We start from the raw sequence: 23,930 nt of genomic DNA, 5'->3' as shown, positions 1-23,930 counted from the left end.
TTTAGAAATTTTGTCTAATTTCTGCAATGTGTATAGAAGTACCTTGAGTGCTTTAGTTCATTTTAAAGAGTGAAACAAGCTTCTGGATTATAAACTTACTATGACCTTAGTCGATTGGGGAGCCTTTATTACAACAATGCTGCCATCGCCATGGTTCTGATAAGATCTTTTTAAGTACCTTGGGGGAAATTCCAGCACCACCTGTGTCTGTTCTGGTGTCTTATTTATTCTTTAGGTCACATATAGGATCCCATCCTTTTTTTTCTTGTTCTATTAATACATTCTAATATTGGGGAATCTTAACTGCCTTAACCTCTTTCAGTTTCAATTTTCTTTTAATTACACGAGGTGAATACTGTGCAGCAGCAGTCTTTTAGTAAAACCTAAGTGCCTTTGGTGCTTGACATGCTCTAGCTGTGCATGGAAAATAATTGCTGAGTGTGTTGGTTACTGATTTTATCTGTTAGATAATCTGTTATTCTCATCCCTTCTTAGTTAACCTTTCCAAGAGGTTCTGTTCATAAACATCATCCTTCTTGTAGTCTTCTGAACCCAGATGTAGCATTCTAGAAGGATGTCAGCAGTGAGGTATAGTACAGAACAGTTACCTCTCAGATTTCACTTGACGTAAGAAATCTCAGGATTAGATTTGACTCTTCATCCCTGTTAAATTTTTAGGTCTGGATGCTTGCTAAGAATGTGACTTGGTTAGGCAGATACTTGTGCTGATGTTGGCTTTAGAGCACAAGGGAGATTTGAGCCCTTTCTAATGGATCATGACAGAGAAGGCCAGATTATACCTCACAGGGTTCTCTTGTTTCATTGGAAGGGCTCATAGTTCTGCACTTCTCACCTCCGAGAAACTGGATTGAAAAAGGCTGATAGAAGTTTCAGCCTGTGATATTTCATTTGAAAATAATCTAATCTTATACTTAGGATATCTGTTGTTGGAAAACAAGTATTTGCCAGTAAGCAAAATAATAAAACACAATCTTACGAAATAATACTTTCTCTTATGGGAAATACTTCTTGTGCTTAGGTATAGCTGTCTTGCTGTGTCATGTTCTCTCTTTACTTTGTGTAAAAGTGAGGGCCTCTTGCATATGGCATGATCATAATGTATATAAAATCATAGTATTGTGCATTAATCACCAAATTCAAATGTTATCTTGCTTAGCAGGGTGAGGCATAATTGCTTGTATTTCTCATAACATCAGTTACAACGATTGAGTTGACTTGATCAAAATTATAGAAGCATCTTTAAAGATACCTGTTTACATGTCAGAGTTGCATAACTCTTTTGTATCAGTTATTGTGAATGATTACACGTAATTTCATATATGCTTCTGTTTTTTTTAAGTCCGTTAATAGTTACATTAGAACCTGAATGTTTTCAGATCCTTCTCTCCTTCCCAACTGAATTTAGAAGAACTAAAGTTAGCTTGAGTAGTTTTACCACTTACCTCCTCCTGCAGGATATGCAAGGAAGCTGTTTGTAGATTTGACATTCCAATTGTAAATAGATTTCATTCTGCCTTACTACCTGATTTTGTCAAACTTTGTACTGAAGAGCTCCTTTGCCTACATGCGTACCTGGATTTGTTTTGAGCCGTACCTAACAGAGGGAGATACCAAAAGCAGGCAGGTGAAGAAAGGGAAGCCTATTGTTGCGTGATTCCTAGCACACAGATTGAGCCAAGCTGGAAAGAAAGGAACTTCATTGTATCCTGAAGCCTTGCCAGAGCTGTTCTCATGTTAAATATATCTTTACCACTTGAAGAATTTTTAGTAAAGTTATCACATAAGTAGCAAGTCTTCTATTTCTTGTTGTTAATCAAAGCCCAAACTTCTTTGCATGAAATAGTACTTGAGGCAGATCAGCACCAAAATATTTTAAGAGTAGTTTAGTAGCTTCTTCACTGTTGCCTTTCCAAAAGTATTTAATTTCTGCAACATTTTGATTTTCCTGTGTGATGACATTCTGTAATATTTAATGAGTTTTTGTCTAATTTTCTGTAGGTTCACTATTATGAAGATGGTAATGTTCAGCTTGTGAGCCATAAAGACATACAGGATTCTCTAACGGTGTCTGTAAGTGAACTTTAGAGACTTTTGTGTGTACACTGAAGTGACTTTTTGATGTAAAAACAGAGGCTAACTTAAAAAAGAACTTAGAAATGTGAGGACCAGTTTTTCTTTCCTGTGTGAATAAGAATGAATATTCTAATCCGTGAATATTTTATATGTAATATTTTCTACTTTTACATTACAACTACATTTAATAATTTTAAATTACTACAATTACATGTAGTTCATGTTTAATCAAAACATTTTTAAATTAACATGTGCTTGCATGTGGCTTGTATAAGCTAAACTCACTTTGTAGTTTTAATCAGCTTGCTGTCTTTCTACACCTGTGTTGTATTTAAATTTCAGTATGCAGAGTGTTTTATAGATTGAATTTCTGAGTATGAAGAAGGTTTGAGTTACAGTAATCCACTTTATTAGCGTAGCTTCTAGGAGATCACCTCTAGTACTGCTTTCTTCGTGGCAAAGTAATCATATTCTAAAAACTAGGAAGCAAATGCTGCCAGTTGAGAAGCAGTAGTGAGTACTTTTCCTTCGTTTCCTCCTTATCTGTAACTAGTGCTTTCAACGTCATGGTTTTCCATACAAAAAGCCCTTTCAGAGATGCTTCAGCTTGAGAAGTATTAACACTTCTGAAGTTTTTTTTTTTCCTTTCCAAGTGGATACTTGTAGCATCGAGGAGCACAGGGTTGAAATAAAATTTGTTTGGAAATAGTGGCAGATGTATCCTTTAGGAGTTGGTATTATTGCAAAATGGGATGCTACTTTTGAAGTTATAATCTTCTTGCTTACTGGAAGTGGTATTTATAGGCAGTAAGATTTTCCTCCAGGGGTGTTCTATAAGAAAATTTAAGCCAGTGAAGTTAAACTGGTAAAGCGGGATTTTAAACGTGACCATTAGAAGTATTTTAAAGCTAATGACTAGTAGTGACCCTGTGGGTCTCAAAAGCTTAGTTCATCAATAGAGAACATTGTTCATTAATATAAAGCAAGGCTTGTTTGCTTTTCAGATGCAATAGCAGCATAGAGAATGGCAGACTGTGGTGCCAAGAGATAACACTTCTGGAGCTGTAGATATAAAATTACTTTTGACCCCCTAAGCAAATGGATCTGTTTAGTCTTCCATTCAACTAAGAGGTGTTTCAGGAGGAGCTGTCTGGGAGAAGGTCTCATTTCAGTAGCTTTTGCTTCTCTTTCTATTGGAAGTAACTTAATCCTGTTCTGCAGTGTAGTAAAGTGGCAGAAGACCAACGAGTAGAACATCTTTTACATAACCTTCCTGCCTCCTAATAGAACAAAAGCGAGTATGCTGCTGGTTACCAGTTTTTAGCCATGGCTAAAGCCTTCATAGAGGGTAGAGGTTCTTATCTCACACAGGCAGAAAGGTAGAATAAAAGGAGCCCTAATGCCTTCTTTTTTTGTTGTTTGGCAAAGAAGCAATTTTGTACCAGCAATGGGCACAAGTGAAAGGAAGAACTGAAAAGTTGTCTTGTTGCTGGAACTGTGAATAATTGTAGTGAGGGTTACTTTTTTTCCCTGATTTTTCTGATACCCTTTGAAATCATCGTCTCGTTTCACTGAAAAGTCAAAGCCCTTTCATTCTGTAGTCCTCTTCTGCTTGCTCTCTAGCACCTACATCTCTTTTTGCCACGTTCGGGAGCACTTTCACAGCTGTTAGATGCAGTTTCTCTGAAACTTTGAAGCAGTTGTAGTTGAGCCTGCCATAGCTTTCCTCCAGCCATGCAGTCCTGCCTTGCTCTCCCATTAGCACTTCTGTTGCCAGTGGCAATTAAGCTCAAACAACTGACCCTCCGTAGGCACAAGGGATCGCATGGGACAAAAGCATGTCTACCTTTTCAACCACTGCTGCAGGTGTCCCCTCAGGAATGTCCACAAGACCCAAGTTGGAGGTTTCTAAATTCGAGAACACTCCCTTCCTTCCTGACAGCTCTTCCAAGCACTTCAGCTCATTTGCCTTCAGATTGGCTGAAGGGTTGTTGTTTATTTTGAAAACAAATAAGAATTTATGTGCCTAAGGATGAGGCACCAAAACACTGCTATCAGTCGTGATGAATTTTGGAAGTTGAGTTGTTGCACCCTCATTTTTGTAATGTTTACTTCAGTGTTTTTTGAAAGCTACATATAATTTGTGTTTTCTGCCTCAGCTGAGTTGCATAATTCAGAGTATTTTGAGACGAATAACTTTTTTGTTATTGTTTGTTATTGTTTGTGTAGCTGATGTTCTTTAAGTTGCACTGGAGATGAAATGTTGATAGTGTTAAAGTTAAAACAAGCAAAGTACTGATGTTCAGAGACTTGTGTGTGCATTTTCATACTTACAAACGCTGTTCTTTCCACATGCCTTTTTATCAAAACAGAGCTTTTAATCAAAGCATTTTAATGAGCTCTGCAATAATCTTTATGCTTGTTCCAGTTGAGATGTTCTAATTTTTTAACATCATTTCCTACCACGATTAAATCTAGTGTGGCACACGTAAATAAACCAGTACTGCTGTGTACTTAGTTGATTTGTTTCCTCATAATTTTAGTTTGTGCTCTCAACTCACACAACTAATTAAGGTGTAACAAGAAAGAATGTGGCGTATGCCTATTGGATGAGTGTTGAGTTGAGTTGTTTGTTAGTCACTAAATGGTCATCGTGGAGTCTTCTGCACATCTCTCGTGATTAGTGGAATAAACAAAATGTAAGCAGTTGTCACAGAACCATGCAGTGCATCCAACCTGACTCAGACTCTGTCTTTGTCTAGAATGAAGCCCAGACAGCAAAGGAATTTATAAAAATTGTGGAGGCTGCAGAAAATGAGTATCAGGTAGGTTGGGTAAAGCACCGTACCCAGAATCAAACATTATCATACGTTTAACCAGAGCTGCTATTCTGCAATTTGCAAGCTCGATACTAAGGTAATGCCATTTCAAACAAATACAAATAGATTGCATGCTGCTGTTAAATGTACCTTCCCTTTCCAAACCTTTTGGTGATTGCACTCGCCTACATAATAATAGTATGCCATTTTTTGAGAGCAGAAGATGCATCTCTGAGGTCCCTAATGTGTTTAAATATCAGCAATTCTGATCCCTTTCATCCCAAGTGCATTTCTCAAGTGGAATTTTTGTACAGATTTTGTTTGGAGGTGGCTCTTTTATACAGCTTTGCTGTGTAAAATGAATGCATAAAGTGAATGTGTAAAACTATTGGAGTCATTTTGTAGTTGGCGAAGTACAGCTGTTCCAGATGCCCTTTGTAGAAGTGGTTTCATGTTCATTTAGGTCTTTAACATGAGGTGGGTTTCAGACACCTTGTTCTGTCAGTTAAGAAAAAAATACTCATTAGTAAAACTGTACTAAGTATCACATGAATTATATTTAAGTCATGTTGTGTTGGCGACTGACTCAACCATCCCCCAGAAATAACAGTGGGAAACTTTGGTGTGTGGAGTTAATGATATATGAGTTAACTCTGATCAGTATCTCATTCATGTTGCTGATTAACCACACTGAGGTTTGCTGAATCACCCGGCCTAGAACCAGGTTTATTGCATCTGTTGAACTGTCTTCACACAGTTTCAAACTAGATCTAATATCTTTCATTCATAAAATATTTTAATGTATTAAGCCTCTTTATGAAGCAACAGACTGTTCAGTCATTTAGCTTTTTGTGTGGCACCTTTGTTCTGCTGTTCATGCGTTTTTGTATGACTTTGTGTTGAACAGACTGCAATCAGTGAGAATTACCAGACTATGTCGGACACTACGTTCAAGGCCTTACGTCGACAGTTGCCAGTTACCCGCACCAAGATTGACTGGAACAAGATTCTTAGCTACAAGATTGGAAAAGAGATGCAGAATGCTTAAAATGAACGTTGCATGACTGGATCATTTTAGTGTCCTTGTATAAAAATAAAAAAAAAAAATACAAAAGGTATTTGGAACTGTCAAATCACCCAGTCAGCATGGGCTTTTGCCATTGAAAATCACTGTAAGTAGTTTGGTTAGAGCACAAAGCTTAGCTAATTGATCTTTTTCTTCCCTTTTTCTTTCTCTTCAAAGGGTTGCAACTTCAGTATAGCTGAGTATTTTCCTTTAAAGTTTCTGTTATACCTTTATTTTTTTATAATGAAGAAACCACGCCTTTAGTTTCCGATTTCGAGTTAAGAACAGTTTGAAAATATTTTTGCATATGATAACCCTTTCTCTTGCTTTCATGTGAAATGGACAACTTCCAAAATGTGCTGGATTCCTTGTGGAGATCACAGTGTGCATTTCTAGGTCAAGGTCAACGTGGAGTTAGCGATAGGTGCTGTTGTTGAAATCATCTACCCTTCCACTGTATGTCATCCTGGGGAGAGCGTTTTCTATCTTGTTTAAACCTTTGAGAATACTTATTTAGCGTTAACAAAACTTTTTTTTTTGTTAAGAAAGGCCAAGGTCTAATGCTGTTTTAAGGTTTTGAAATGAAATAAAAGTACTTATCTCGGAAATCCACTTAATGCTTTGTTCCTGACAGTTACTGAAATGAGCTTAAATTCCATCTGCCCTTAAGTTTTTATCATAAAGCCACAAGTGTATTATAACAAGGCATATTGTAATATATATACAATCCTGTACTCATTACCATGTCTGTCATTTTTTTCCCTTGGATGGAAATGTACTAAAATTCAATGTGACATTAAAATGCAAATTTTCTATTTATTTGAGTATCAAATTGCTTCCTGACGTAGCCTATTTTTGGTATTTGTTTTTAGAGTGTTGCTTAAAACAGCCACAAACTTGTGGCTTGTTGGCTATTTCCAGTGTATTTGGAGATTTATTGTAGTATTGTCATCATACGTGGTTTCCACCCACACTTAAGAAGCATCTGCCTATGGAACTCTTCTTGAAATGTGTATCTTATAGCTTCATTCAGAAGAAACAGCAAGACAAAAAATAGCATGTTTTTTTCTGGAGAATACTTTCCTTATCTCATAGATCTGATATTGAAAATGAATTTTAAAAGAAAAGGCAAAATTGGTTACAATTGATGTATTTCACTTCAGCGGATACATGGTTTTCATTTGTAATTGGATGGCAGCCTGTTCCAAAAGATGCTATCCCATTCTGTGCTCACAATGGAAAAACAAACAGCTGCTTTTTTCTAGAAGTTAATTACTTATGCAGACTCCAAAAAGTAAAGCTTACACAAGGGTTATGTTTTCATTTACAGCATGGTCCTGTTAATCACCTTAAACCGTAAGTTGCAGCATAGCAAGAGAGAGAATCTAATCTGTACTGAGTATAAAAATGTACACAAAAGGTAGGTTACTATTTGGATTGGAATAGCAGTGCCCCTGTATGCTGTGTCAGTGCTTCTTTTAGAGGGATATGGAGCCGACTGAAGGTCTTGAAATTGCTGCTACTTTACAGTACTGAACTGTCCAGTAGAAGAATGAGCTTTGTTCTACAACAGCTTTCCTGAAGAGCTGCCCTCGTAATTGTCTTTATAGATCAGCTCTTGAACCATCTCGTTCTTCTTATTTGAAAGAAAGCTTGTAAAAGCTGTACATGAGCTGATGACACATCCGAAGTCACACTCCAGTCGTTCTGTCAATCTTCCCTAAGATCTAAATACAAGCCTTGCTACAGTATCCTCTTCTACATACTTAAGAAGCATAAAAGGCAGTGAATGGACAGTTAGAAGAACTGTCCGTGGGCAGCAATGGTGCGAGTAACTATTTTAGCTGTTGGAATGTTATGTGTGACCAGAATCAGCACCGGCTGAAAGTCTGAATGCTATTTTTGTTAACTAAAATAAAAGGCTAATTTTAAATATATTCCTAATAAAGAGGTATTTTATTGTGAAGTACTCTATGGTTGTGCTTTCCTCTCTGTTCATTCAATTCCATGATAGTCTCAATTCCTGTCTTCAGAAAGTAGCACCCTGTCGGATGCTCGATTCTAGCACAGATTTGGTAGAATACATTTGTATTACTTGTGCTTTTTTCCTCGATATGTTTAGTCTGAGGTAGTTCTATGCCATGGACATCAAATCCATAAAGTCACAGTGGCAGTAAAGCAACTCATAGAATTAAAACAAATACTTTTTCTGGATAGTACGTTATGTCATATGTAGGAGTAATGGCTCCCCAGAGGAAGCTGGCAGGGATTTATCAGTGGATGCAGATGGCACGTTGGGAGTTCTTCGTTTCTCTCAGAAGTTTTGGATAGCACTTGGGTTTTTATTATTTTTTTAACCTGTGCTGTTAAACTATAGAGCTTTACAGCGTGGTGGGCTTTAAGATATTCTGTGTAAGTAAAGCACTTTCTGAGCAGTTTTGCTGCGGCAGTTGTGTCAGTGTGAGCGAATATTTGTTTATATTCTATTTTTAAATATAAAGACAAGCTTTGTATTGTGCGGTGTTGGTGTATGAGATATTACAGCTTGTAATATGGACTTGTGAAAGGTTTGTGTTTATGAACTGTGTTATATCTTATGCATCTCAGTGCCCCCTTCCACTGGGGATTTTTTTAACTTACACGCAAGTAAGTAATTGCTCCTTCTGAACACATGAAACAGGAGTTGCGCTCTGCTTTCAAATTCTCCTGAGCAACCCTTTATCTGTATGTCTCTGTTCTCACACTACCAGTAGAAGGAGGCTTTGCCATCCCTGTAATTTTAGTTGCATCACTTCTGTTTCTCGTGTTCTGCACGCTTTGGCACACTCGAGTTCACTTCCTTTTGGAGAAATCCGCACTGGAAGTTGTGCTCTGGCTTTGCACCAAACTGCAGCTCCTCACAGGGATATGGGGCCGTAGCAGTGGTTGTCCTTCAGACAGCACGGAGCCACCCGTGCGTTGAGGATGTCTGCACAATCACATTAAATCTCGCTTTCAAATTTCCAGACTTCATACAGTGTAGGTGTAGAGGTTCGGCACCAACAGTTTGATTTTATGGATCCTCTGCTGTCGTACTGAGTTACCTGCTGGTGCAGGCACAGCTTCTGTCACATCTGTTTACTGGAAAAACGGGTATGTTGCATCCTGTGAGCCAGACTTAGATTAAACTTCGTTTGGTCATAACCTTGCACAAGGGTCAGTTTTTGGCAGTGACAGCTCCATGATAAAGGAGCAGTTCTTTTTTTGTGAAAGGTCAACATTTGCATCCAATTAAAAAAAAAAAAAAAACCCAGTCATAATTTCATTGAGTGGCTGAAGGAAAGGAACAGGAAGAGTTAATACTTGTCATGCTTTCTTACTGGTGATGTTGCCGTGATTGGCTTATCTGTAATTCGGAGCATGCAACGTGATTTTTATCCAAGAGAGGATAAGAGCTGGTAATGTTTGCCTCATAACAATATATACTGTGAAAAACATTCAGATTTCACCATGCGCCCTTTCTTGCAAATTAATGGAATTGTGCATTGGCAAATTTGTCAGGCTGCTTTTTTTAATTTCATACATGGAGGCACTTGTAGGGACTGTTGCCTGGCTGCTGGTACTTGGAATTACCTTGAGATTTGAAACAACTTCTAGATTTGGGCTTTTAAATCTGCCTGCAGAAGGAGTCGTTGGTTGTGGGTTTTGTTGTTGGTGGTTTTCTTTGCAGTGAGAGTCAACCCATATTAACAATCACTTGTAGGAAATTATAGAATCGTTTGAGTTGGAAGGGACCTTTAAAGGTCATCTAGTCCAACTCCCCTGCAGTGAACAGGGACACCTACAGCTAGATCAGGTTGCTCAGAGCCCCGTCCAGCCTGGCCTTGAGTGTCTCCAGGGATGGGGCACCCAGCACCTCTCTTGGCAGCCTCCTGCAGTGCTTCACCACCATCATCATAAAAAACCTGTTCTTATATCCAGTCCAGATGTCACACACAAGCTTGCTGAGGGTGCACTCAAACCCACTGTCGATGTCACTGACGGAAATGTTAAAGAGCACTGCTCCCAGTACTGACCCCTGAAGGGACACCACTTGTCACTGAGCTCCATCCAGACCTTGAGCCCCTGACCACCAGTTCCTCATCCATCGAACAGCCCACCTGTCAAATCCAGATCATTCCAATGTTTCCAAAATGCTCCTTTTGGAGCATTCATTCATCTGAATGAACTTAATATATTTCAATGCCAAGTGTGTACAAAGCACAGTTCTGTCGATAGCCGTGAAAGAATGTGGAGCAGTTCTTTGAATAAATACGTAGTTCTCCATTTTGCAAGTCAAAGTTTGAGTTGCCCTTCAAACTTCAGAAATCACTTAGGAATGGTAACGCAGAGGCTGAGCTGTGGCTTTGGTGCAACAGTACAAATGCAAGGCCAGCAGTGTTCACAGCCTCTTGTTGCAAATACAGATTTTCTCTAATGGAATGGTGGTTGCTGTGGTGAATAGGCTGCAAGCCGGCCTGAAGTGAGGCAAAAGTTACTTTGCGTGGTGCATCTGGAACGTTTCTTACATGCAGAAAAGAGTTTTTGTCCTATGAGATAAAGAAGGGACTTCATGGAGTAAATGGCTCCCAGGAAACCAGGCGACCTGCTCTTTTGCAAATAAAGCATTTATGCACCTGACAAAAATCACAGCCACAAGTTCTCTAAGTGGAAGCAAACTACTGATTTTCTTGGCAGACAATGACTATTAAATGTTTTCTTTCCAAGTTCTTCTACCATCTGCCTGTTCCGTGTGCGAACTGTCTGAAGTACCTGACTGTAGGATGTGTGCAATCTAAGAACTGAGCATGTTGCAGAAGCTGTGTATCTGGACATTAGGTTTCCAGCGGTAGGAATGTTCAAAACCCTGCTGTGCTATTGAGGTGCCAGCAAGGGCTCCAGCTGTGCCCTTGCATCTGGGATGCCATCATACTGCCTTTTCCCAGCTAAGGCACTATGCACAGTGATAATACAAGATATTTCACTGATCATAAGAGGTACGAGGGTGTCATCAACTGTGGTTTTTCCAAGTCTCCTGTTCAGCATGGAGAGAGGGAGTCCGACACTGCAGCTCTGAGGAGCTTGAGCTGTTCTTCCTATTTCAGTCTATCTTAATCCAGTCAAAAATGAGGGTATTGTCCCAAATACCTCTGTGAATCTTCTGTACCTGTAGCCTGAATGATGACCCGGCACTTGTTTCTCCCGTCTTTCTAACAACTTGCATTTATAACTTCCATGTCCTTTGGAAAGCGAGGAGAGAGGTAAGCTAATTACAAAATAAATCAGTACTCCAAAGACAAACAGACTTTTAAATACGCTTCCAGCTTTGCTGTGACACTTCAAGTTGATGTCTGCACGAGCAGCTGGAGTAGAAATCTGAGCTTTCAGGAGCCGTTAGCAGTTTTAAATGAAGCACCGGGAAGAAAAGTCAACTTCTGTCTTTCCTTTTAAATGGTGCTGCATTGTTAAACCCGTTTTCAGATCATGTGAGATCAGTGAACTGGCAAGTCTTTCACTTTGTTGTGAAAACATGAACAGGAGAAAGCAGAACCACGGTTGGCCAAAACACGGCTGTGGCAAAGGAGTCCAAAGGTCAGAGGCTTGATTGGATGAACTCTGAACAACAGCGTTAAGAATATTGAAATCTTTGAATGAAAAGGAAAAGTTTGTCTTGGTTTTCATTCCACAGTGTGGCAGAATCAGCTGCACCTTGACGGCACTTAGTAGGACAGAGATCTGTCTGCTCTGAAAGAAACAGCTGATGGTAAAATCTAACTTTCCCCTCTAAGTTCCTGTAGGCCTTTAACAATGTTATTATTAGGGTAGACGTTCGGAAAAGTTACATCTTCCTTGCCGTGTCTTCCAATTCCTACTGTAGCAGACTGTTCATCCAGCAGTACCTTGTGTGTAAGCACTGATGTCAGTCAAAGCTGAAGAGGTGAAATACACCACCCTTTCTTGTGTCAAATACATAATAATGTATTTGAGGAGTGTTTCCAGACTGTGCAGCCTTTAGGCTAAGGATTAACACAGCAATTCTAGTTGCAACATGAAATTCAACACTCGTCGTCATTTCTCTACCTCTTGCCCTTTGGTTTCTGCTCATGTTTAAAGGCAAATTGTTTGGTTTTCTCTGCATGTTGTTAATTTAGGTCTCGGTGGTGTTGAAGCTATCACGCTATTAGCAGAGTTCTTGGATTTCCTTCTGATAGAAACTGGCATTGGAGGCTTCATCAGTAGTGAAAAGATTTCTTGTATAATTTTAAAGCTAATTCTAAATGAAATAAAAAGAAAAGAGATTGTTCCGTATCCTAATAATGACAGCCAGCAAACAGATCCTGAGCTGAGGGCATCCTGGAACGAAGAGCAGAAAGCTGCTATCAACTTGGCTGATGCGCCAGACCTTTATTCTGGTGTATTTGTACCAACAGCAGGCAGTTCATCCAGCGCTATCTTGTAAGCATCGACGTCAGCTGAAGCTGAAGACGTGAAGTGCAGCACCCTGTGTCTCACAGCTGCGTGCTGGCTGCTTTGCTGGCCAAACAGATGTTGTGTGACCAGGATTACACTGCCTGAATGGAAATGATGAAGGTAGAGTGTGCCTGCACATAGCTTCCAAAAGAGTAAATTCAACCACCGGACACTTCATCCGTCTGAAAAGGTTCTTTCGGGACTCAGCAAAGCTGCTGAACCATCTGTAACTGCTGACATGGCGTGGTGACCCGGTGCCTGCTACCAGAGCCAGGCCAGTGATGATGATGTTGAGAAACTGGGCAATAGCGGACACAACCTTGGCAATCCCAGAACCGAGCTGGGAAAGTCAAAGCTACTGCCCGAGTAATGGACCCAACGAAAGAGGTTCTGAGGTTATTTATAGTAATGGATATTCAGTGCAGATGATGGATTTGCTGCAGCCATGTGATCACCACAGACAACAGAAGCTTGAGAGGAGCAACCATTACCACATCTGTTGCTCAAAACCTCTCATCATCCATCGATTAAATCATAGAGGGAGAAAAACTTCGATGTGGCTATTTGTGCCTACCACCAAGGTTAGGAAGAGCTGAAAGAATGGAACTATATGTGGGTGAAGCTCTCTGCTTGCTGACTGGGATTTTTGCTGTGGCCTGTCTCCCTGCTGCCATGCACAGCAACTGATTCAGTCAGCAGCTGAAGAGGAATTGGCTATTTGAGCTCCATTGACTGTAACTACACAGAAAGTGAAGTGAGGTAGTGCTGGAGTCAAATGTAAGTGAGGATTCAAAAGATGTACAAAATGAGTATTTATTTGGACTGAGATGGGACATCTCCTGATCCAGACCTTCCCCTGTAGGAAGGGAAAGAGGATTGTGGCTCCACAGTCTGCAGGGAGAGGTTTTTGTCATCAGTGACATACAGGGGGGCTGTGAGTGAGTGCTATAAGCAGGCCAAGTAGGAAAGGGTTCTGTCAGACAAGGGAAAAAAGTATTTTGGTACTCACTGTTGCAAAGGCTTAGCAAGATTCAACTCCAGAGCCAAATCTGTCTGTGACAGAGCAAAATTCAGCATTCCATGTGCATGCAGCCTGTCCTGGTGACAGAAGATGTGCTGTTTGCTGTATCTGAATCTGCCTGCAGTCTGTTCCTGTTCCCTGTAGCAGTGGCCAGCCTCAAGCAGCAGTAGTTATCTGCTCACGGCCCAGCACTGTGACTTCTCCATTTTCTCCGCCTGGATTTCTGGAAATGAGTAAAATATAAATGTCAGTGGGTTCCTGTGTTTCTACCAATACCTTGCTGGCAAGGACAGTGTAGGAATTCAGCTCATTGTTGTGCTCAGTTCCGGGACCCACAGCATAAGAAGGATGTGGAGCTGTTGGAGTGGGTCCAGAGGAGGCCATGAGGATGATGAGAGGGGCTGCAGCACCTCTCCTCTGAAGATGGACTGAGAGAATCAGGGTTGTTCCTGGAAAAGGGAAGGCTCTGGGAGACCTCACTGCAACCTTTCAGTACCTTAAGGAGGCCTGCGGGAAAGATAGGGAGGGACTCTTTCTCAGGGGCATAGTGACAGGACAAGGGGCAACAGTTTTAACCTAAAAGAAGGGAGATTTAGATTAGACATTTGGAAGAAACTCTTTACTCAGAGGGCGGTGAGGCAGTGGCACAGCTGCCCATGGAAGCTGTGGAGTGCCCCATCCCTGGAGGCACTCAAGGCCAGGCTGGACAGAGCCCTGGACAGCCTGAGCTGGGGGGGTTGCAGCCCTGCCCATGGCACAGGGTTGGGACTGGGTGGTCTGTAATGTCCCTTGCAACCCAAACCATTCTGCAGTTGCACGAAGAGGAAAATAAACAATGCTATGTGTACACATTCATTGCAGATTTCAGATAGAGGAGTCAAGACTTTTTTCAGTTAAGAAGGTTCATTTAGCATGCAGTAACAATACTCAGCAAACTGAAAACCACTCTCAACATCTCAATTAAAAAAAGGAAGATACTGAACGGCAAGAAACTTCAATGCCTTCTCTCCTGCACCTCCCAATTCACCTCGGTAAGAAAAAACCAGACCTATCCCTTGGCTCTGGTCCAAGGCACAGATCTGAAGAGCTCAGCCATTGTCCTCCTCAACCTGAAATGGAGAGGAAGAAGGCAGTGCAGGTTCCCCCCAGGCTCCCAGCCGCCTGTCTCTGCCTCCCCATTTCTCCCACAGCCTCATTTGCCCCTTATGACGTACAGAACGTGGCTGGGTGTGGATGCCAAACTCTGACTTGCCAAGAGCTCTGTTTTGACCCAAGGCCAACCTCACAGCTTTTAATTATTTCTTTACAAATCCTGAGCACGTACAGTCCTGCACAAATACCGATGTTCTTTGTGCGCCACCTGATATTTATAAAGGATCTTCATAAAATAGCTCAGTGAATATGTGGGTCAAAGTGACTTGTAATAAATACGGATATTTCAGTAGATTTCTTTTCAATAACTTTTCAATAAGCTTTATTAAGCATAGATGTGTTTGGGAGCAGGCACAGTGCCCTGCACTGACAGCTACATATGCTGATGTTCAGGGTGGAATACCCACCTGATTTCTAGGGAGAAAAGTCATTTGTTAGGCAAAAAAAAGAAAAAGAATAAAGGAAAACCAGTCGGATTGTTTCATTTTTTGTTGTTTTCTGGCTAAGATTTATTTCTAACACTGCCTGAAACTACTGAAACGCTGCTCAGAGTTGCACTTAGCTACCTGTTAACTCCTTTCCTTGCACCGTGTTTGTGCTGACATCCTCTTAACCGAGCCAGGTTCAGTTCTGTTCCTGTGACTTGCAGCTAATGCAGTTGGTTGGTTTTCCTGGTAAAAAACATTGACTTTCCTTCCTGGCTACACTTCATCCCTTCCTCATAAATGCCCACACGTACTCTTCTTTGACCTGGATGGCACTGAGTGAACCCTCAGTAAGTTTGCAGATGACACCAAGCTGGGAGAAGTGTCAAACTGCCTGGGGGTAGAAAAGCCCTTCAGAGGGACCTGGACAGGCTGGATAGCTGGGCTGAAGCCAATGGGACGAAGTTCAACAAGACCTAATGCCGGGTCCTGCACTTCGACCCCAACAACCCCAGGCAGTGCTACAGGCTTGGGGCAGAGTGGCTGGAAGAATGTGTAGAAGAAACAGTCCTCAGGGTGTTGCTGATGCTCAGCTGATCATGAGCCAGCAGTGTGACCAGGTGGCCAAGAAGGTCAACAGCATCCTGGCTTGTATCAGAAATAGTGTTGCCAGCAGGAGCAAGGAAGTGATCGTCTCTCTGTACTTAGCCCTGGTGAGGCCACACCTTGAGTACTGTGTTCAGAAAGACAGTGTGGTCCTAAGAGTGTGTTCACAGAAGGGCAACGAAGCTGTGAGGAATCTGGAGCACAAGTCTTGTGAGGAGTGGCTGAGTGAGTGAGTGAGCTGGGATTGTTTAGTCTGGAGAATAGGAGGCTCAGGGGAGACCATATTGCTCTCTATAACTGCCCTAAGGGAGGCTGTGGTAAGGTGGAGGTTGATCTCTTCTTCTGTGTGACAAGCAATAGGACTAGAAGGAATGGCCTCAAGTTGCAACCAGGTTGGATGTTAGGAAAAACTTTTTCTCTGAAAGAGTGATCAGGTGCTGCAATGGGCTGCCCAGGGATGTGGTGGAGTCACTGCCCCTGGAGGTGCTCAGGAAACGTTTAGATGTTGTACTGAGGGACACAGTTTAGTGGGAAATATTGGTGATGGGTGGACAGTTGGACTGGATGATCTTGGAGGTCTTTCCAACCTTCGTAATTCTATGATTCTATGACTATTTATCCTCTTTTTCCTGAGTCTTCATGCCCATGGGCAGCCCGTGTGCTCAGGGTACGCTGACCTTTGTTTTCTCCATCCTCCTGCAGTTAAACAGATCTTTGGGAATCTGGGATCCACCTACATCTCATTCAGCTACCTCTGCTTTGTGAACTGATAAAACAGGCAGAATTTCACTCCCCGTGGTCCAACCTTCATACTGCTTGGAAACGCATAAAAGGTATTATTTGTAAAATTGTTTTGAGAAATGGTCTGACACACAAACGAGTATTTTTGTTTTCTAATAATGGTGGCACATTTTGAAATATGACCATCTCCTGTTCAGCTGAAGTGTACTCCTGTAGTAGCATAATATCTCACCTATAAGATACAGAGCAAAAGCTTCAGGCTGGGCACTCTGCACAGATGCCTGCAGTAGAGTATTTTAGGCGTCTCTTTGTTTCAATGAAAATACATTAATGAAGTTGTTTATTAAGTATGACTTCTTGTTTTAATCCTCCTCATATTTTCAGGTCTGTAACAGAGAACTGCATGCTTTAGCTGAAAACTGACTTTCCTGTGTGTGGAAGCTGTTATGTTCCAACTCCTGGATGCCTGAAAAGTGCTGGCTGTGCTATGGCATAACTCCCTCCCATTGGCATGCTGTTTGCAAGCACTGCAGATTTCAGTTTAGACTGCCATCTCCAGTTCATCCCAGATACTGTTTAATTAGCGTTTGCATATGTTTGCATATCCAGTGTACGTGAGTGGATTAAATCTATATATTCACATCTGTAGGTATGTGTAGGTATGCATGGGTGTATACCTGGTTGCTTACCATGTACCAAGATGAAAAGGCACCGGGCAGGTAGTTGCATGGAGGGTGCTGCTGCCAGCGGGGCTGGCAGAATGTGGGGTGCCTGGGCTGGGACTGGGCTGCCATCACTTCCCAGTGCTCACAGGTACCTGGAGCCAATGCGGGGACTGCTCGTGCTCTATCTGAGCATCCTCAGAGAATGCTTCTGGCCACCCCGGGCTACGAAGGCAGGGAAGGGCCTAGAGGGCAAGATGTACGCAGAGCAGATGAGGCCCCTGTGTGTGCTCAGCCCAGGGCAGAGGAGCTGAGGGGAGGTCTCATGGCGGCTGCAGCTCCTCACAGGGAGCGGAGGGGCAGCGCTGAGCTCTGCTCTCTGTGACAGCGACAGGTAGGTGGGATTTTAAAACTACCTGTTTGCTGCATGCAAGTAGCAACTATTATTTCTTACCTGACAGGGCATAAATTCAAAACTATTCTTTATTCCGGGGGAAGAAAAAAAAAAAAAAAAGGTAACTTTCTGTGCCTCACATTTGGTAACTGTCAGCGCCTCTACTTCCTGATTTAGTTCAGCAAAGTCATCAACAGCTGTCTGAGAAACCAAGGATGGGCTCAGTGTATGGCACTGAGGCAGCATTTGGAGGCAGGGACTGGAGTGTCTGAGCAGCTCTGCGAGGGACCACTCGGGTGAGAAAGATGTGTGCAGAATCACAGCAGGAAGGTAACAGATGCTTTTCAAGTGAGCTGTATGCAGTGATCACTTCAGCTGTATGCTGTTAGGTCTTGACCTAGCAAAGGAGTGATTGTCTGGAGCCAGATGACACAATAAAATCCTAATAAAATCTCTTTATAGTACTGAACTGTTGGCCTTTATGACTTGTAAAATGTGTGTTGTAGGACTTTTTATTGATACTCAGCACCCTTTGCTACCAGAATGGAAAGAGGAGAGAGAAGTGGTGTTAAAGAGAGCCTGAACTGCAGACACCTCTGGCGTGTGAGCCCGGGTACTCCTTCAGTGGCACAACAGAAACACAGTCCCTCACGTGAGTGCACAGAGGCGCTCATGGCTCAGGATATCCCAACAGGTAACTCCTCTTCACCTCATGCAGACTTTCGTTGTTGGACACATGGTTCCTTTTCCTTGATTGTTTTTAAAGGGAGTTGATCATAGTTGTGCACTGTAGGCAATCACATTCTCAGTGCTGCAGTATGTAGACAAAAATTATACAAATGACAACTATGCTGAGTGCTGTTGTTTTCTTTAACCTGTACATAGGAGAACATGAGATGAACATTTTAGTTTAGAAATAACCATACGATGGGATAATGTTGATTTTTTTTTTTCAGATGTGACATGTCTAAAATATTTATTTCCTTTCTAACTGGAAAAGGAGGCTGAGATGTTTAAAATGTGGCTTTCTGTGGTATATCATTTAACTAAAAATGTCCCTTCTGTAGTTACGTTGAAAGTGCCATCTGTACAGAGCGATTTACAAAAGCTTTAGGATTATTAGTGGGCAAACCTGTTAGTCCCACAGCAATAGAGTCATGTGGGGACCACGGCCCCTTAACCAGGAGACCCTGAAGCTGCAAATGCGTGTGGCCCGGCCACAGCCCCAACCACTGCACGGCCCATGGAGGAGCACTCTGTGTCTCACTGCCTCTGCTACCACCAGGAGGTATATATACATCTGTACAAATGCAGGCTGATTTTGCTGTCATGTCTTTTAGCAATTGTAAACATCCCGGAAAAGTGACTGTTGTATCTGTGGGGACTTCCCAATGGCAGACTTGGAAATGTCAGGAGAGCGTGGGTATTATCTGTCTGAATCTTCTGATGGGATTTCATGTCCTTTTGGTATGGCTTACAGAAACGCCGAGCTGTGCCTTAAGGATGCCGGGCAGCGCTGTCCCACTGCGGGCTGCGGAAACACCGAGGGGAGAAGCTGAGACAAGAAGCCGCAGTGCATGGCACTTACATGTTCCTAAGTGATGTGGCATCAGAAAGCAGGAACCGGTGATGGTGGCCAACCTCTGCACGTCTGTGCTGATGAACCTTCCTTTGTGCAGAAGTGTGTCACAGAGAGCCAAGGTGGAAGGAAAACACGTCACCAAAGGAATGTTTTACTACTTGACGATTATGCTTCACACACACTTTGTCTTAATAAGACATTAATTTCCCTCGCCGTGTAGAGGCTTCCGAGTGGGGGTTTTACAGCTCGGGACGGTGCTGAGCGATGCACACACAGACAGACACGCAGTGCACAGCAAATTGCCGCTGTGTGCCCCTGGGACTGCCGTAGCAGAAGGGATGGGCTGGAAACTGGAGAAAAAAGCGGACCATACAAAAATCCCATGTGATCCGGATCCCAGAAGAGCGAGCCCCACTTAGGGCTGCACTGTGCAAACACCGGCTGAAATCCTTGTGCGAACACGCAAAACCAAGAAAAAAGTTGCAGCGTGCGCGGCTTTTCTCTTTCCCCGAACCGTTCCCGCTATTGGCCTTCCCTCCTCTCCCTCCCTCGGAGCCTCCGGCCGTTTCGTTGCGTTTCATCATGCTCCCGCCGCCCGCTGCCGCCGCGCTCCCCCCGCCGTGGCGGGGGCCGGCCCGGGGCCGCCTCGCAGCACGTGGCCGAGCCGGGGCTCGCGGGGCCGCGCTCTGCCTTCCCCGCCCCCGGCCGGGACCGACCCGCGCTCCGCCGGGCGCTGCGCGCTGCTGCCGGGCTCGGGCCGCGCGGAGGAGTCCATTTTCGCGGCGTGGAAGCCGTGAGCCGTGAGCTGTGAGCCGTGCCCCGCACACAGCAGCATAGGCGCGCTGCGAGCTCGTGGCAGCAGGGAGCGCGGTGCGTTCTTTATGGTTTTTTTTTTTCCTTTTTTTTTTTTTTTTTTCCTCCTCAAAAACATGGCTGAAGCCGGGACGGGCTTTCTGGAGCAGCTCAAGTCCTGCATCGTCTGGTCGTGGACGTACCTCTGGACGCTGTGGTTCTTCATCATGCTCTTCCTGGTGTACATCCTGCGGGTGCCGCTGAAGATCAATGACAACCTGACCACAGGTACGGCGCCCGCCCGCCGCCAGGCGGCCCCCGCCCCAGACGCCGACCCCGCGGGCCCCGCTCGGCCGCGGGCGGCCCCGGCTCCGCCGCTCCCGACCCCGCTCCGGCGGCGACCCCCGGTGCCGGCCGGGCCCGGCGGGGCGGGACCGCCGCGGCCGCCGCCGCCCGCCCGGTGCCGCGAGGGGCCGCGGGGAGGGCCGGCAGTCCCGGCGCCGGGAGCCGGCGGGGAGCGGAGGTGGGCGCGGGCGGCCGGGTCCCGACACCGCCGGAGGCGGGAGCGATCCCCGGGGCGCCCCGGCTGAGCTGGGCCCCAGGCGGCAGCGGCCCTGCGGGCGTCCGCCCGTTCCCCGCCGAGTCCTGCGCCGTCCGCACTGCTGAGCCGCGGGAAACGAGAGCGGAGCGCGGCCTCGGGGCGGGGAGGCGACGCGGCCCTGCCGCGGCCGGGCCCGGGGCCTGCCCGCCGCTCCGTGCCCCGCGGCCGTGCGGACGGCGGGAGCCGGGGCTGCTGGGCGGGAGCGTGAGGCGGCGCAGCCCGCGGGGAGAGGGCTGCGAGCGCCCCGAGAGCTCGTGCTTCGTTTGTGGTTGTGTGCGCTTAAGGATGCGAATTAAAGCTGGGAACGGTTCTCCTCAGCGCGCGCGCGTGTGCGGTGGTCGAAACCCGGCCGTGCGGAGTGCCTGCGGGCAGCTGGGCGGCTCCTGCCAGGCACGGGAGACCTGCGGGGACGCCCAGCGCGGCAGCGAGCGGAGCACGCAGGTAGCAGCGCAGCCTGCGCGCCTCGGCCTGCTGCTTTCCGTAAGGGAACGCTCAGGGTGTGAGGTGCAGCTGCGACCTCCTGCCTCACGGCCTGCTCCTGCGCGTGCAGAAGGGCTCACAGGTGTCGAGGGTACTTGGCTGAGTGTCTGCTCTTAAATCCAACTGAAGTAGCAGTGCTGCAACGGGGACAGAGTGCAGAAATCCCAGCGTCGCCCTGAGTGTGCTCTGTGGCGTGCAGAGAAGTTGCCCGTTGGTGTTTTATCGCCGTGTGCTCTGCAGCATGCACAGAGGTTACCTGCTGGTGTTCTACCGCTGTGTCCTCTGCTTCAGGCAGCAGCGTGAGCTGCTGGAGGGGTGCGGCAAAACACACTCTTGTTTCTCGTGCCACACACCTGCTGCTGTGTGAGGGCTGCGGGGGGCACTGCTGAAGCCTTCCCCTCCTCTTACCCACTGGGTGTGCAGGTAAAGGGTAAAGATCGCCTGGCGAGCACAGGGCAGGCTGCTGCCGGCTGAACTTTGCTGTTGCCTGGAGTTCATTTCACACCACGCTTCCCACGTCCCTCCTGCCCCAGGACCAGACAGATGTTTCGATGAGTAAGTCCTCCAAGCAGGGAGTTGTACCTCTGGTGCTCAGGTGTTGGCTGAGGCTATTTGTGCTGTTCTTACCGTGGAAATGGCAAATAACAGAACTTCAGCTTTCCCCACCATTTCATTCTTTTTCTGTACTATTGAGAATAACAGAGAATTTAAGTGTCCTGGGCAGAAATACATGCAGCGTGTTCAATTCAGCAAGCATGAGCCACAACAATCAAAAGCAATTTGCATCCCCTGTGTGCCTGCTCTCGCCTCATTCCAACAGCACGCTTATCTCCAGCATAGAGAGAGCGTGTGAATAGGTACGGTGCAGGGCAGCTCATCCCTTCTGGGAGCATTCCTAGGAGCTGGGGGGGGGGGTGTGTGTGTATGAGGGCTTTGTGTGTATGCGTATGAGGGCTTCAGGAGGAAAAGTTGATTTGTGGAAAGTTCTTGGTTTCTTTGAGGGATAAAGACAGAATGGTCACTGAGGTGAGGATGTGCCTCTTGGGTTAGGGAAATACACAAAATGGATTTGATACCTTTTCCTGCGCAATTCATGTTGCGTATAAGCATTTTTTAGCAGGATCAACCCTTCTGTTTCTGACAGACATGAGATACTGGGTTGTTGTTCTGAACTACAAGGAACTGTAAGTCTGCTGGGAAGTTATCGCTGCTGCAGTGGACTTTGCTCCATCTATTAAGACTTAAGGCAGTATGCCACTGTTAGGCAGAATCAGCATAAGCATCATGGTGTTTGCCAATCCGAGCTGGGCAGATATGTCTTTATCTTGGAATTGTTTCTTTTTCCCAGTGGTTTGTTTTGTTTTGTTTTGTTTTTTTCAGTTGAAAAGACTGAAGAAATTACCAGCCAGTCCCAGAGTGTGTGATGAAAGTTAGTTACCATGGCAGAACAATAGGCACAGTATGGCCCTAATGCATCATCTGTTCCTAAAAGCCATTTATTTAAAAATCAGCCCTGGCAATAACGTGGAGTTTTTGTTGGTGGTGATGGTGTGTTGTTGTTGTTGTTGTTTTGGAAGCTTTTGTGAACGAATTAAAACCCATCTGATTCATTGTGGCTTTTCCTTACAGCAGCATGCTGTCACTGGGGTAAGGTTTCCCACAGAAACTCACACCAGCTACGATGCCAACTGCGTTTATCTCAGTAATGTGAAAATCAGAGTATAAGCCTTGCGAGCAAAACTGCTGGATGACGTAAAAAGTAATGAGGTGATTAAAAACAATGGCTGGGCCTTTTCCCAGAAGGATCCGAATCTGTTGGTGAACGGAGGTCAGTCAGGCAAAAAGGTTTTCAGCCCCACCAGTTGCAGACTGAGGCGGCCAAGAAGAGAAATGCTGTGCCTCGTTCCTTAGGTGCGGTTTGCACCTCATGGAGTAGTGTCTGCAGTTGGCTGCTGTGTTATGCAAGAGTTCCCATCCAGGATAATGTTATCTCCAAGGTTGTCTATGTTGGTACGATTTTGTTTTTGCCTGTGTGGTGTCAAGTGTTTTCAAGAGGAAGGTGAAAACCTGGAGAAGGTAGCAGAAATGGTGTAAGGGCTGGGGACATGCATTAGAGAGAGAGATTCTGACTGCAGTATGGCTAGATTACTATAAAGTGTTATTGTCTTGGGGAGAAATAAACTGCCTTTGAGCCACGGAAAGGAAAAATAGAAGTTGTGGCTAGAATTAGAGAGCAAACTCAATTTAGTTATAAAATGTCATTAATTTTTAACAAACTGTGGATCAACTGCTGGAGAAACCTTTGGGGTTTTCAATTTCTGGAAGTCTTGAAATCAGATGGTGAAATAAGAGTCACTGGTTTTCATCCAGTGCTCAGTTGGTTTTCAGCAAGAGCTTGTGCAATAGGCGGTGCAACATCAGTGGTCAAAGTAATCAGGGGAGGTTTCACCAAATAGCCCAGTGGTCAATTCTAACTTTAAGTTTTAATAAGATCAAGCGTGGGGCTACTCCTCTTTTATTGTTGGGCAGATGTGCTACCAGCTTGGCCAGAGCCATAAAATGCTGAGGGCAAGCACAAGTCGGTTATCCTTTGTGTAACTTGGCTTGCAGGCTTGGAAGTCTGTGCAGTTGTGGGCAAGTGTAATTTCAGTGCCCTCTGCGGAGAGTAGACTAATGGGACATAATCAAAGAGAAATCTACTCGTTCATATTAAAGAAGTTTCCAATAAATCTAATTCGTGTGTTTCAGAGTTTTTTGGAATTTAATTGAAGCTTGTTGCACAAATGAAATCAAGTCCTTCATGAATAGAAATGTTTGAGCTACTATAGCTGTGTTATAGCATTTAGCAGGAAGCAATTGAGGAGACTTAACGTGTCAGGTTAAAATATTAAACTCAGAATAAGTAATTAAGGAAGCAGATGTTACCATCTCACTCCAAAAGAACTAAAATAAACACGATTTCTTTATATAATGAATGTGCTGTGTTTTTCTTCCATGCTGGCACTC

At 44.4% G+C, this 23,930-nt stretch overlaps 2 protein-coding genes and 1 long non-coding RNA gene across 5 annotated transcripts in view; 2 read left to right on the top strand and 1 right to left on the bottom strand.

Moving 5' to 3' along the window:
* CAPZA2 (capping actin protein of muscle Z-line alpha subunit 2) overlaps positions 1–7,953 on the top strand; it is a 29,732-nt gene extending 21,779 nt beyond the window's left edge. The window contains exons 8-10 of the mRNA NM_001004380.2: positions 2,020–2,091; positions 4,857–4,919; positions 5,821–7,953. Of these exons, the coding sequence (NP_001004380.1) occupies positions 2,020–2,091; positions 4,857–4,919; positions 5,821–5,961 (276 nt within the window). The 3' untranslated portion in view covers positions 5,962–7,953. The remainder of the gene's footprint in view (positions 1–2,019; positions 2,092–4,856; positions 4,920–5,820) is intronic.
* Positions 7,954–17,958: 10,005 nt separating this feature from the next.
* Positions 17,959–19,663, bottom strand: LOC101747342. The gene is made up of 2 exons (XR_210988.5): positions 19,058–19,663; positions 17,959–18,344 (listed from the first exon to the last, which is right to left on the bottom strand). It is a non-coding gene; the product is annotated as an uncharacterized LOC101747342 (long non-coding RNA).
* An 85-nt stretch (positions 19,664–19,748) lies between these two features.
* Positions 19,749–23,930, top strand: part of ST7 (suppression of tumorigenicity 7) — a 137,590-nt gene continuing 133,408 nt past the window's right edge. For 2 of the 3 annotated variants that reach the window (NM_001105672.2, XM_025147634.3), the window contains exon 1: positions 19,749–20,131. In NM_001105672.2, coding sequence (NP_001099142.2) covers positions 19,933–20,131 — 199 coding nt within the window. In that variant the 5' untranslated portion in view covers positions 19,749–19,932. Of the gene's footprint in view, positions 20,132–20,212; positions 20,367–23,930 lie in introns of those variants that run through there. The other variant, XM_046937674.1, reaches the window with a different exon arrangement.

This window comes from Gallus gallus, chromosome 1, assembly GCF_016699485.2.
Source record: "Gallus gallus isolate bGalGal1 chromosome 1, bGalGal1.mat.broiler.GRCg7b, whole genome shotgun sequence".
NCBI classification, from domain to species: domain Eukaryota; kingdom Metazoa; phylum Chordata; class Aves; order Galliformes; family Phasianidae; genus Gallus; species Gallus gallus.
This window is presented reverse-complemented; position numbering and strand designations above follow the sequence as displayed.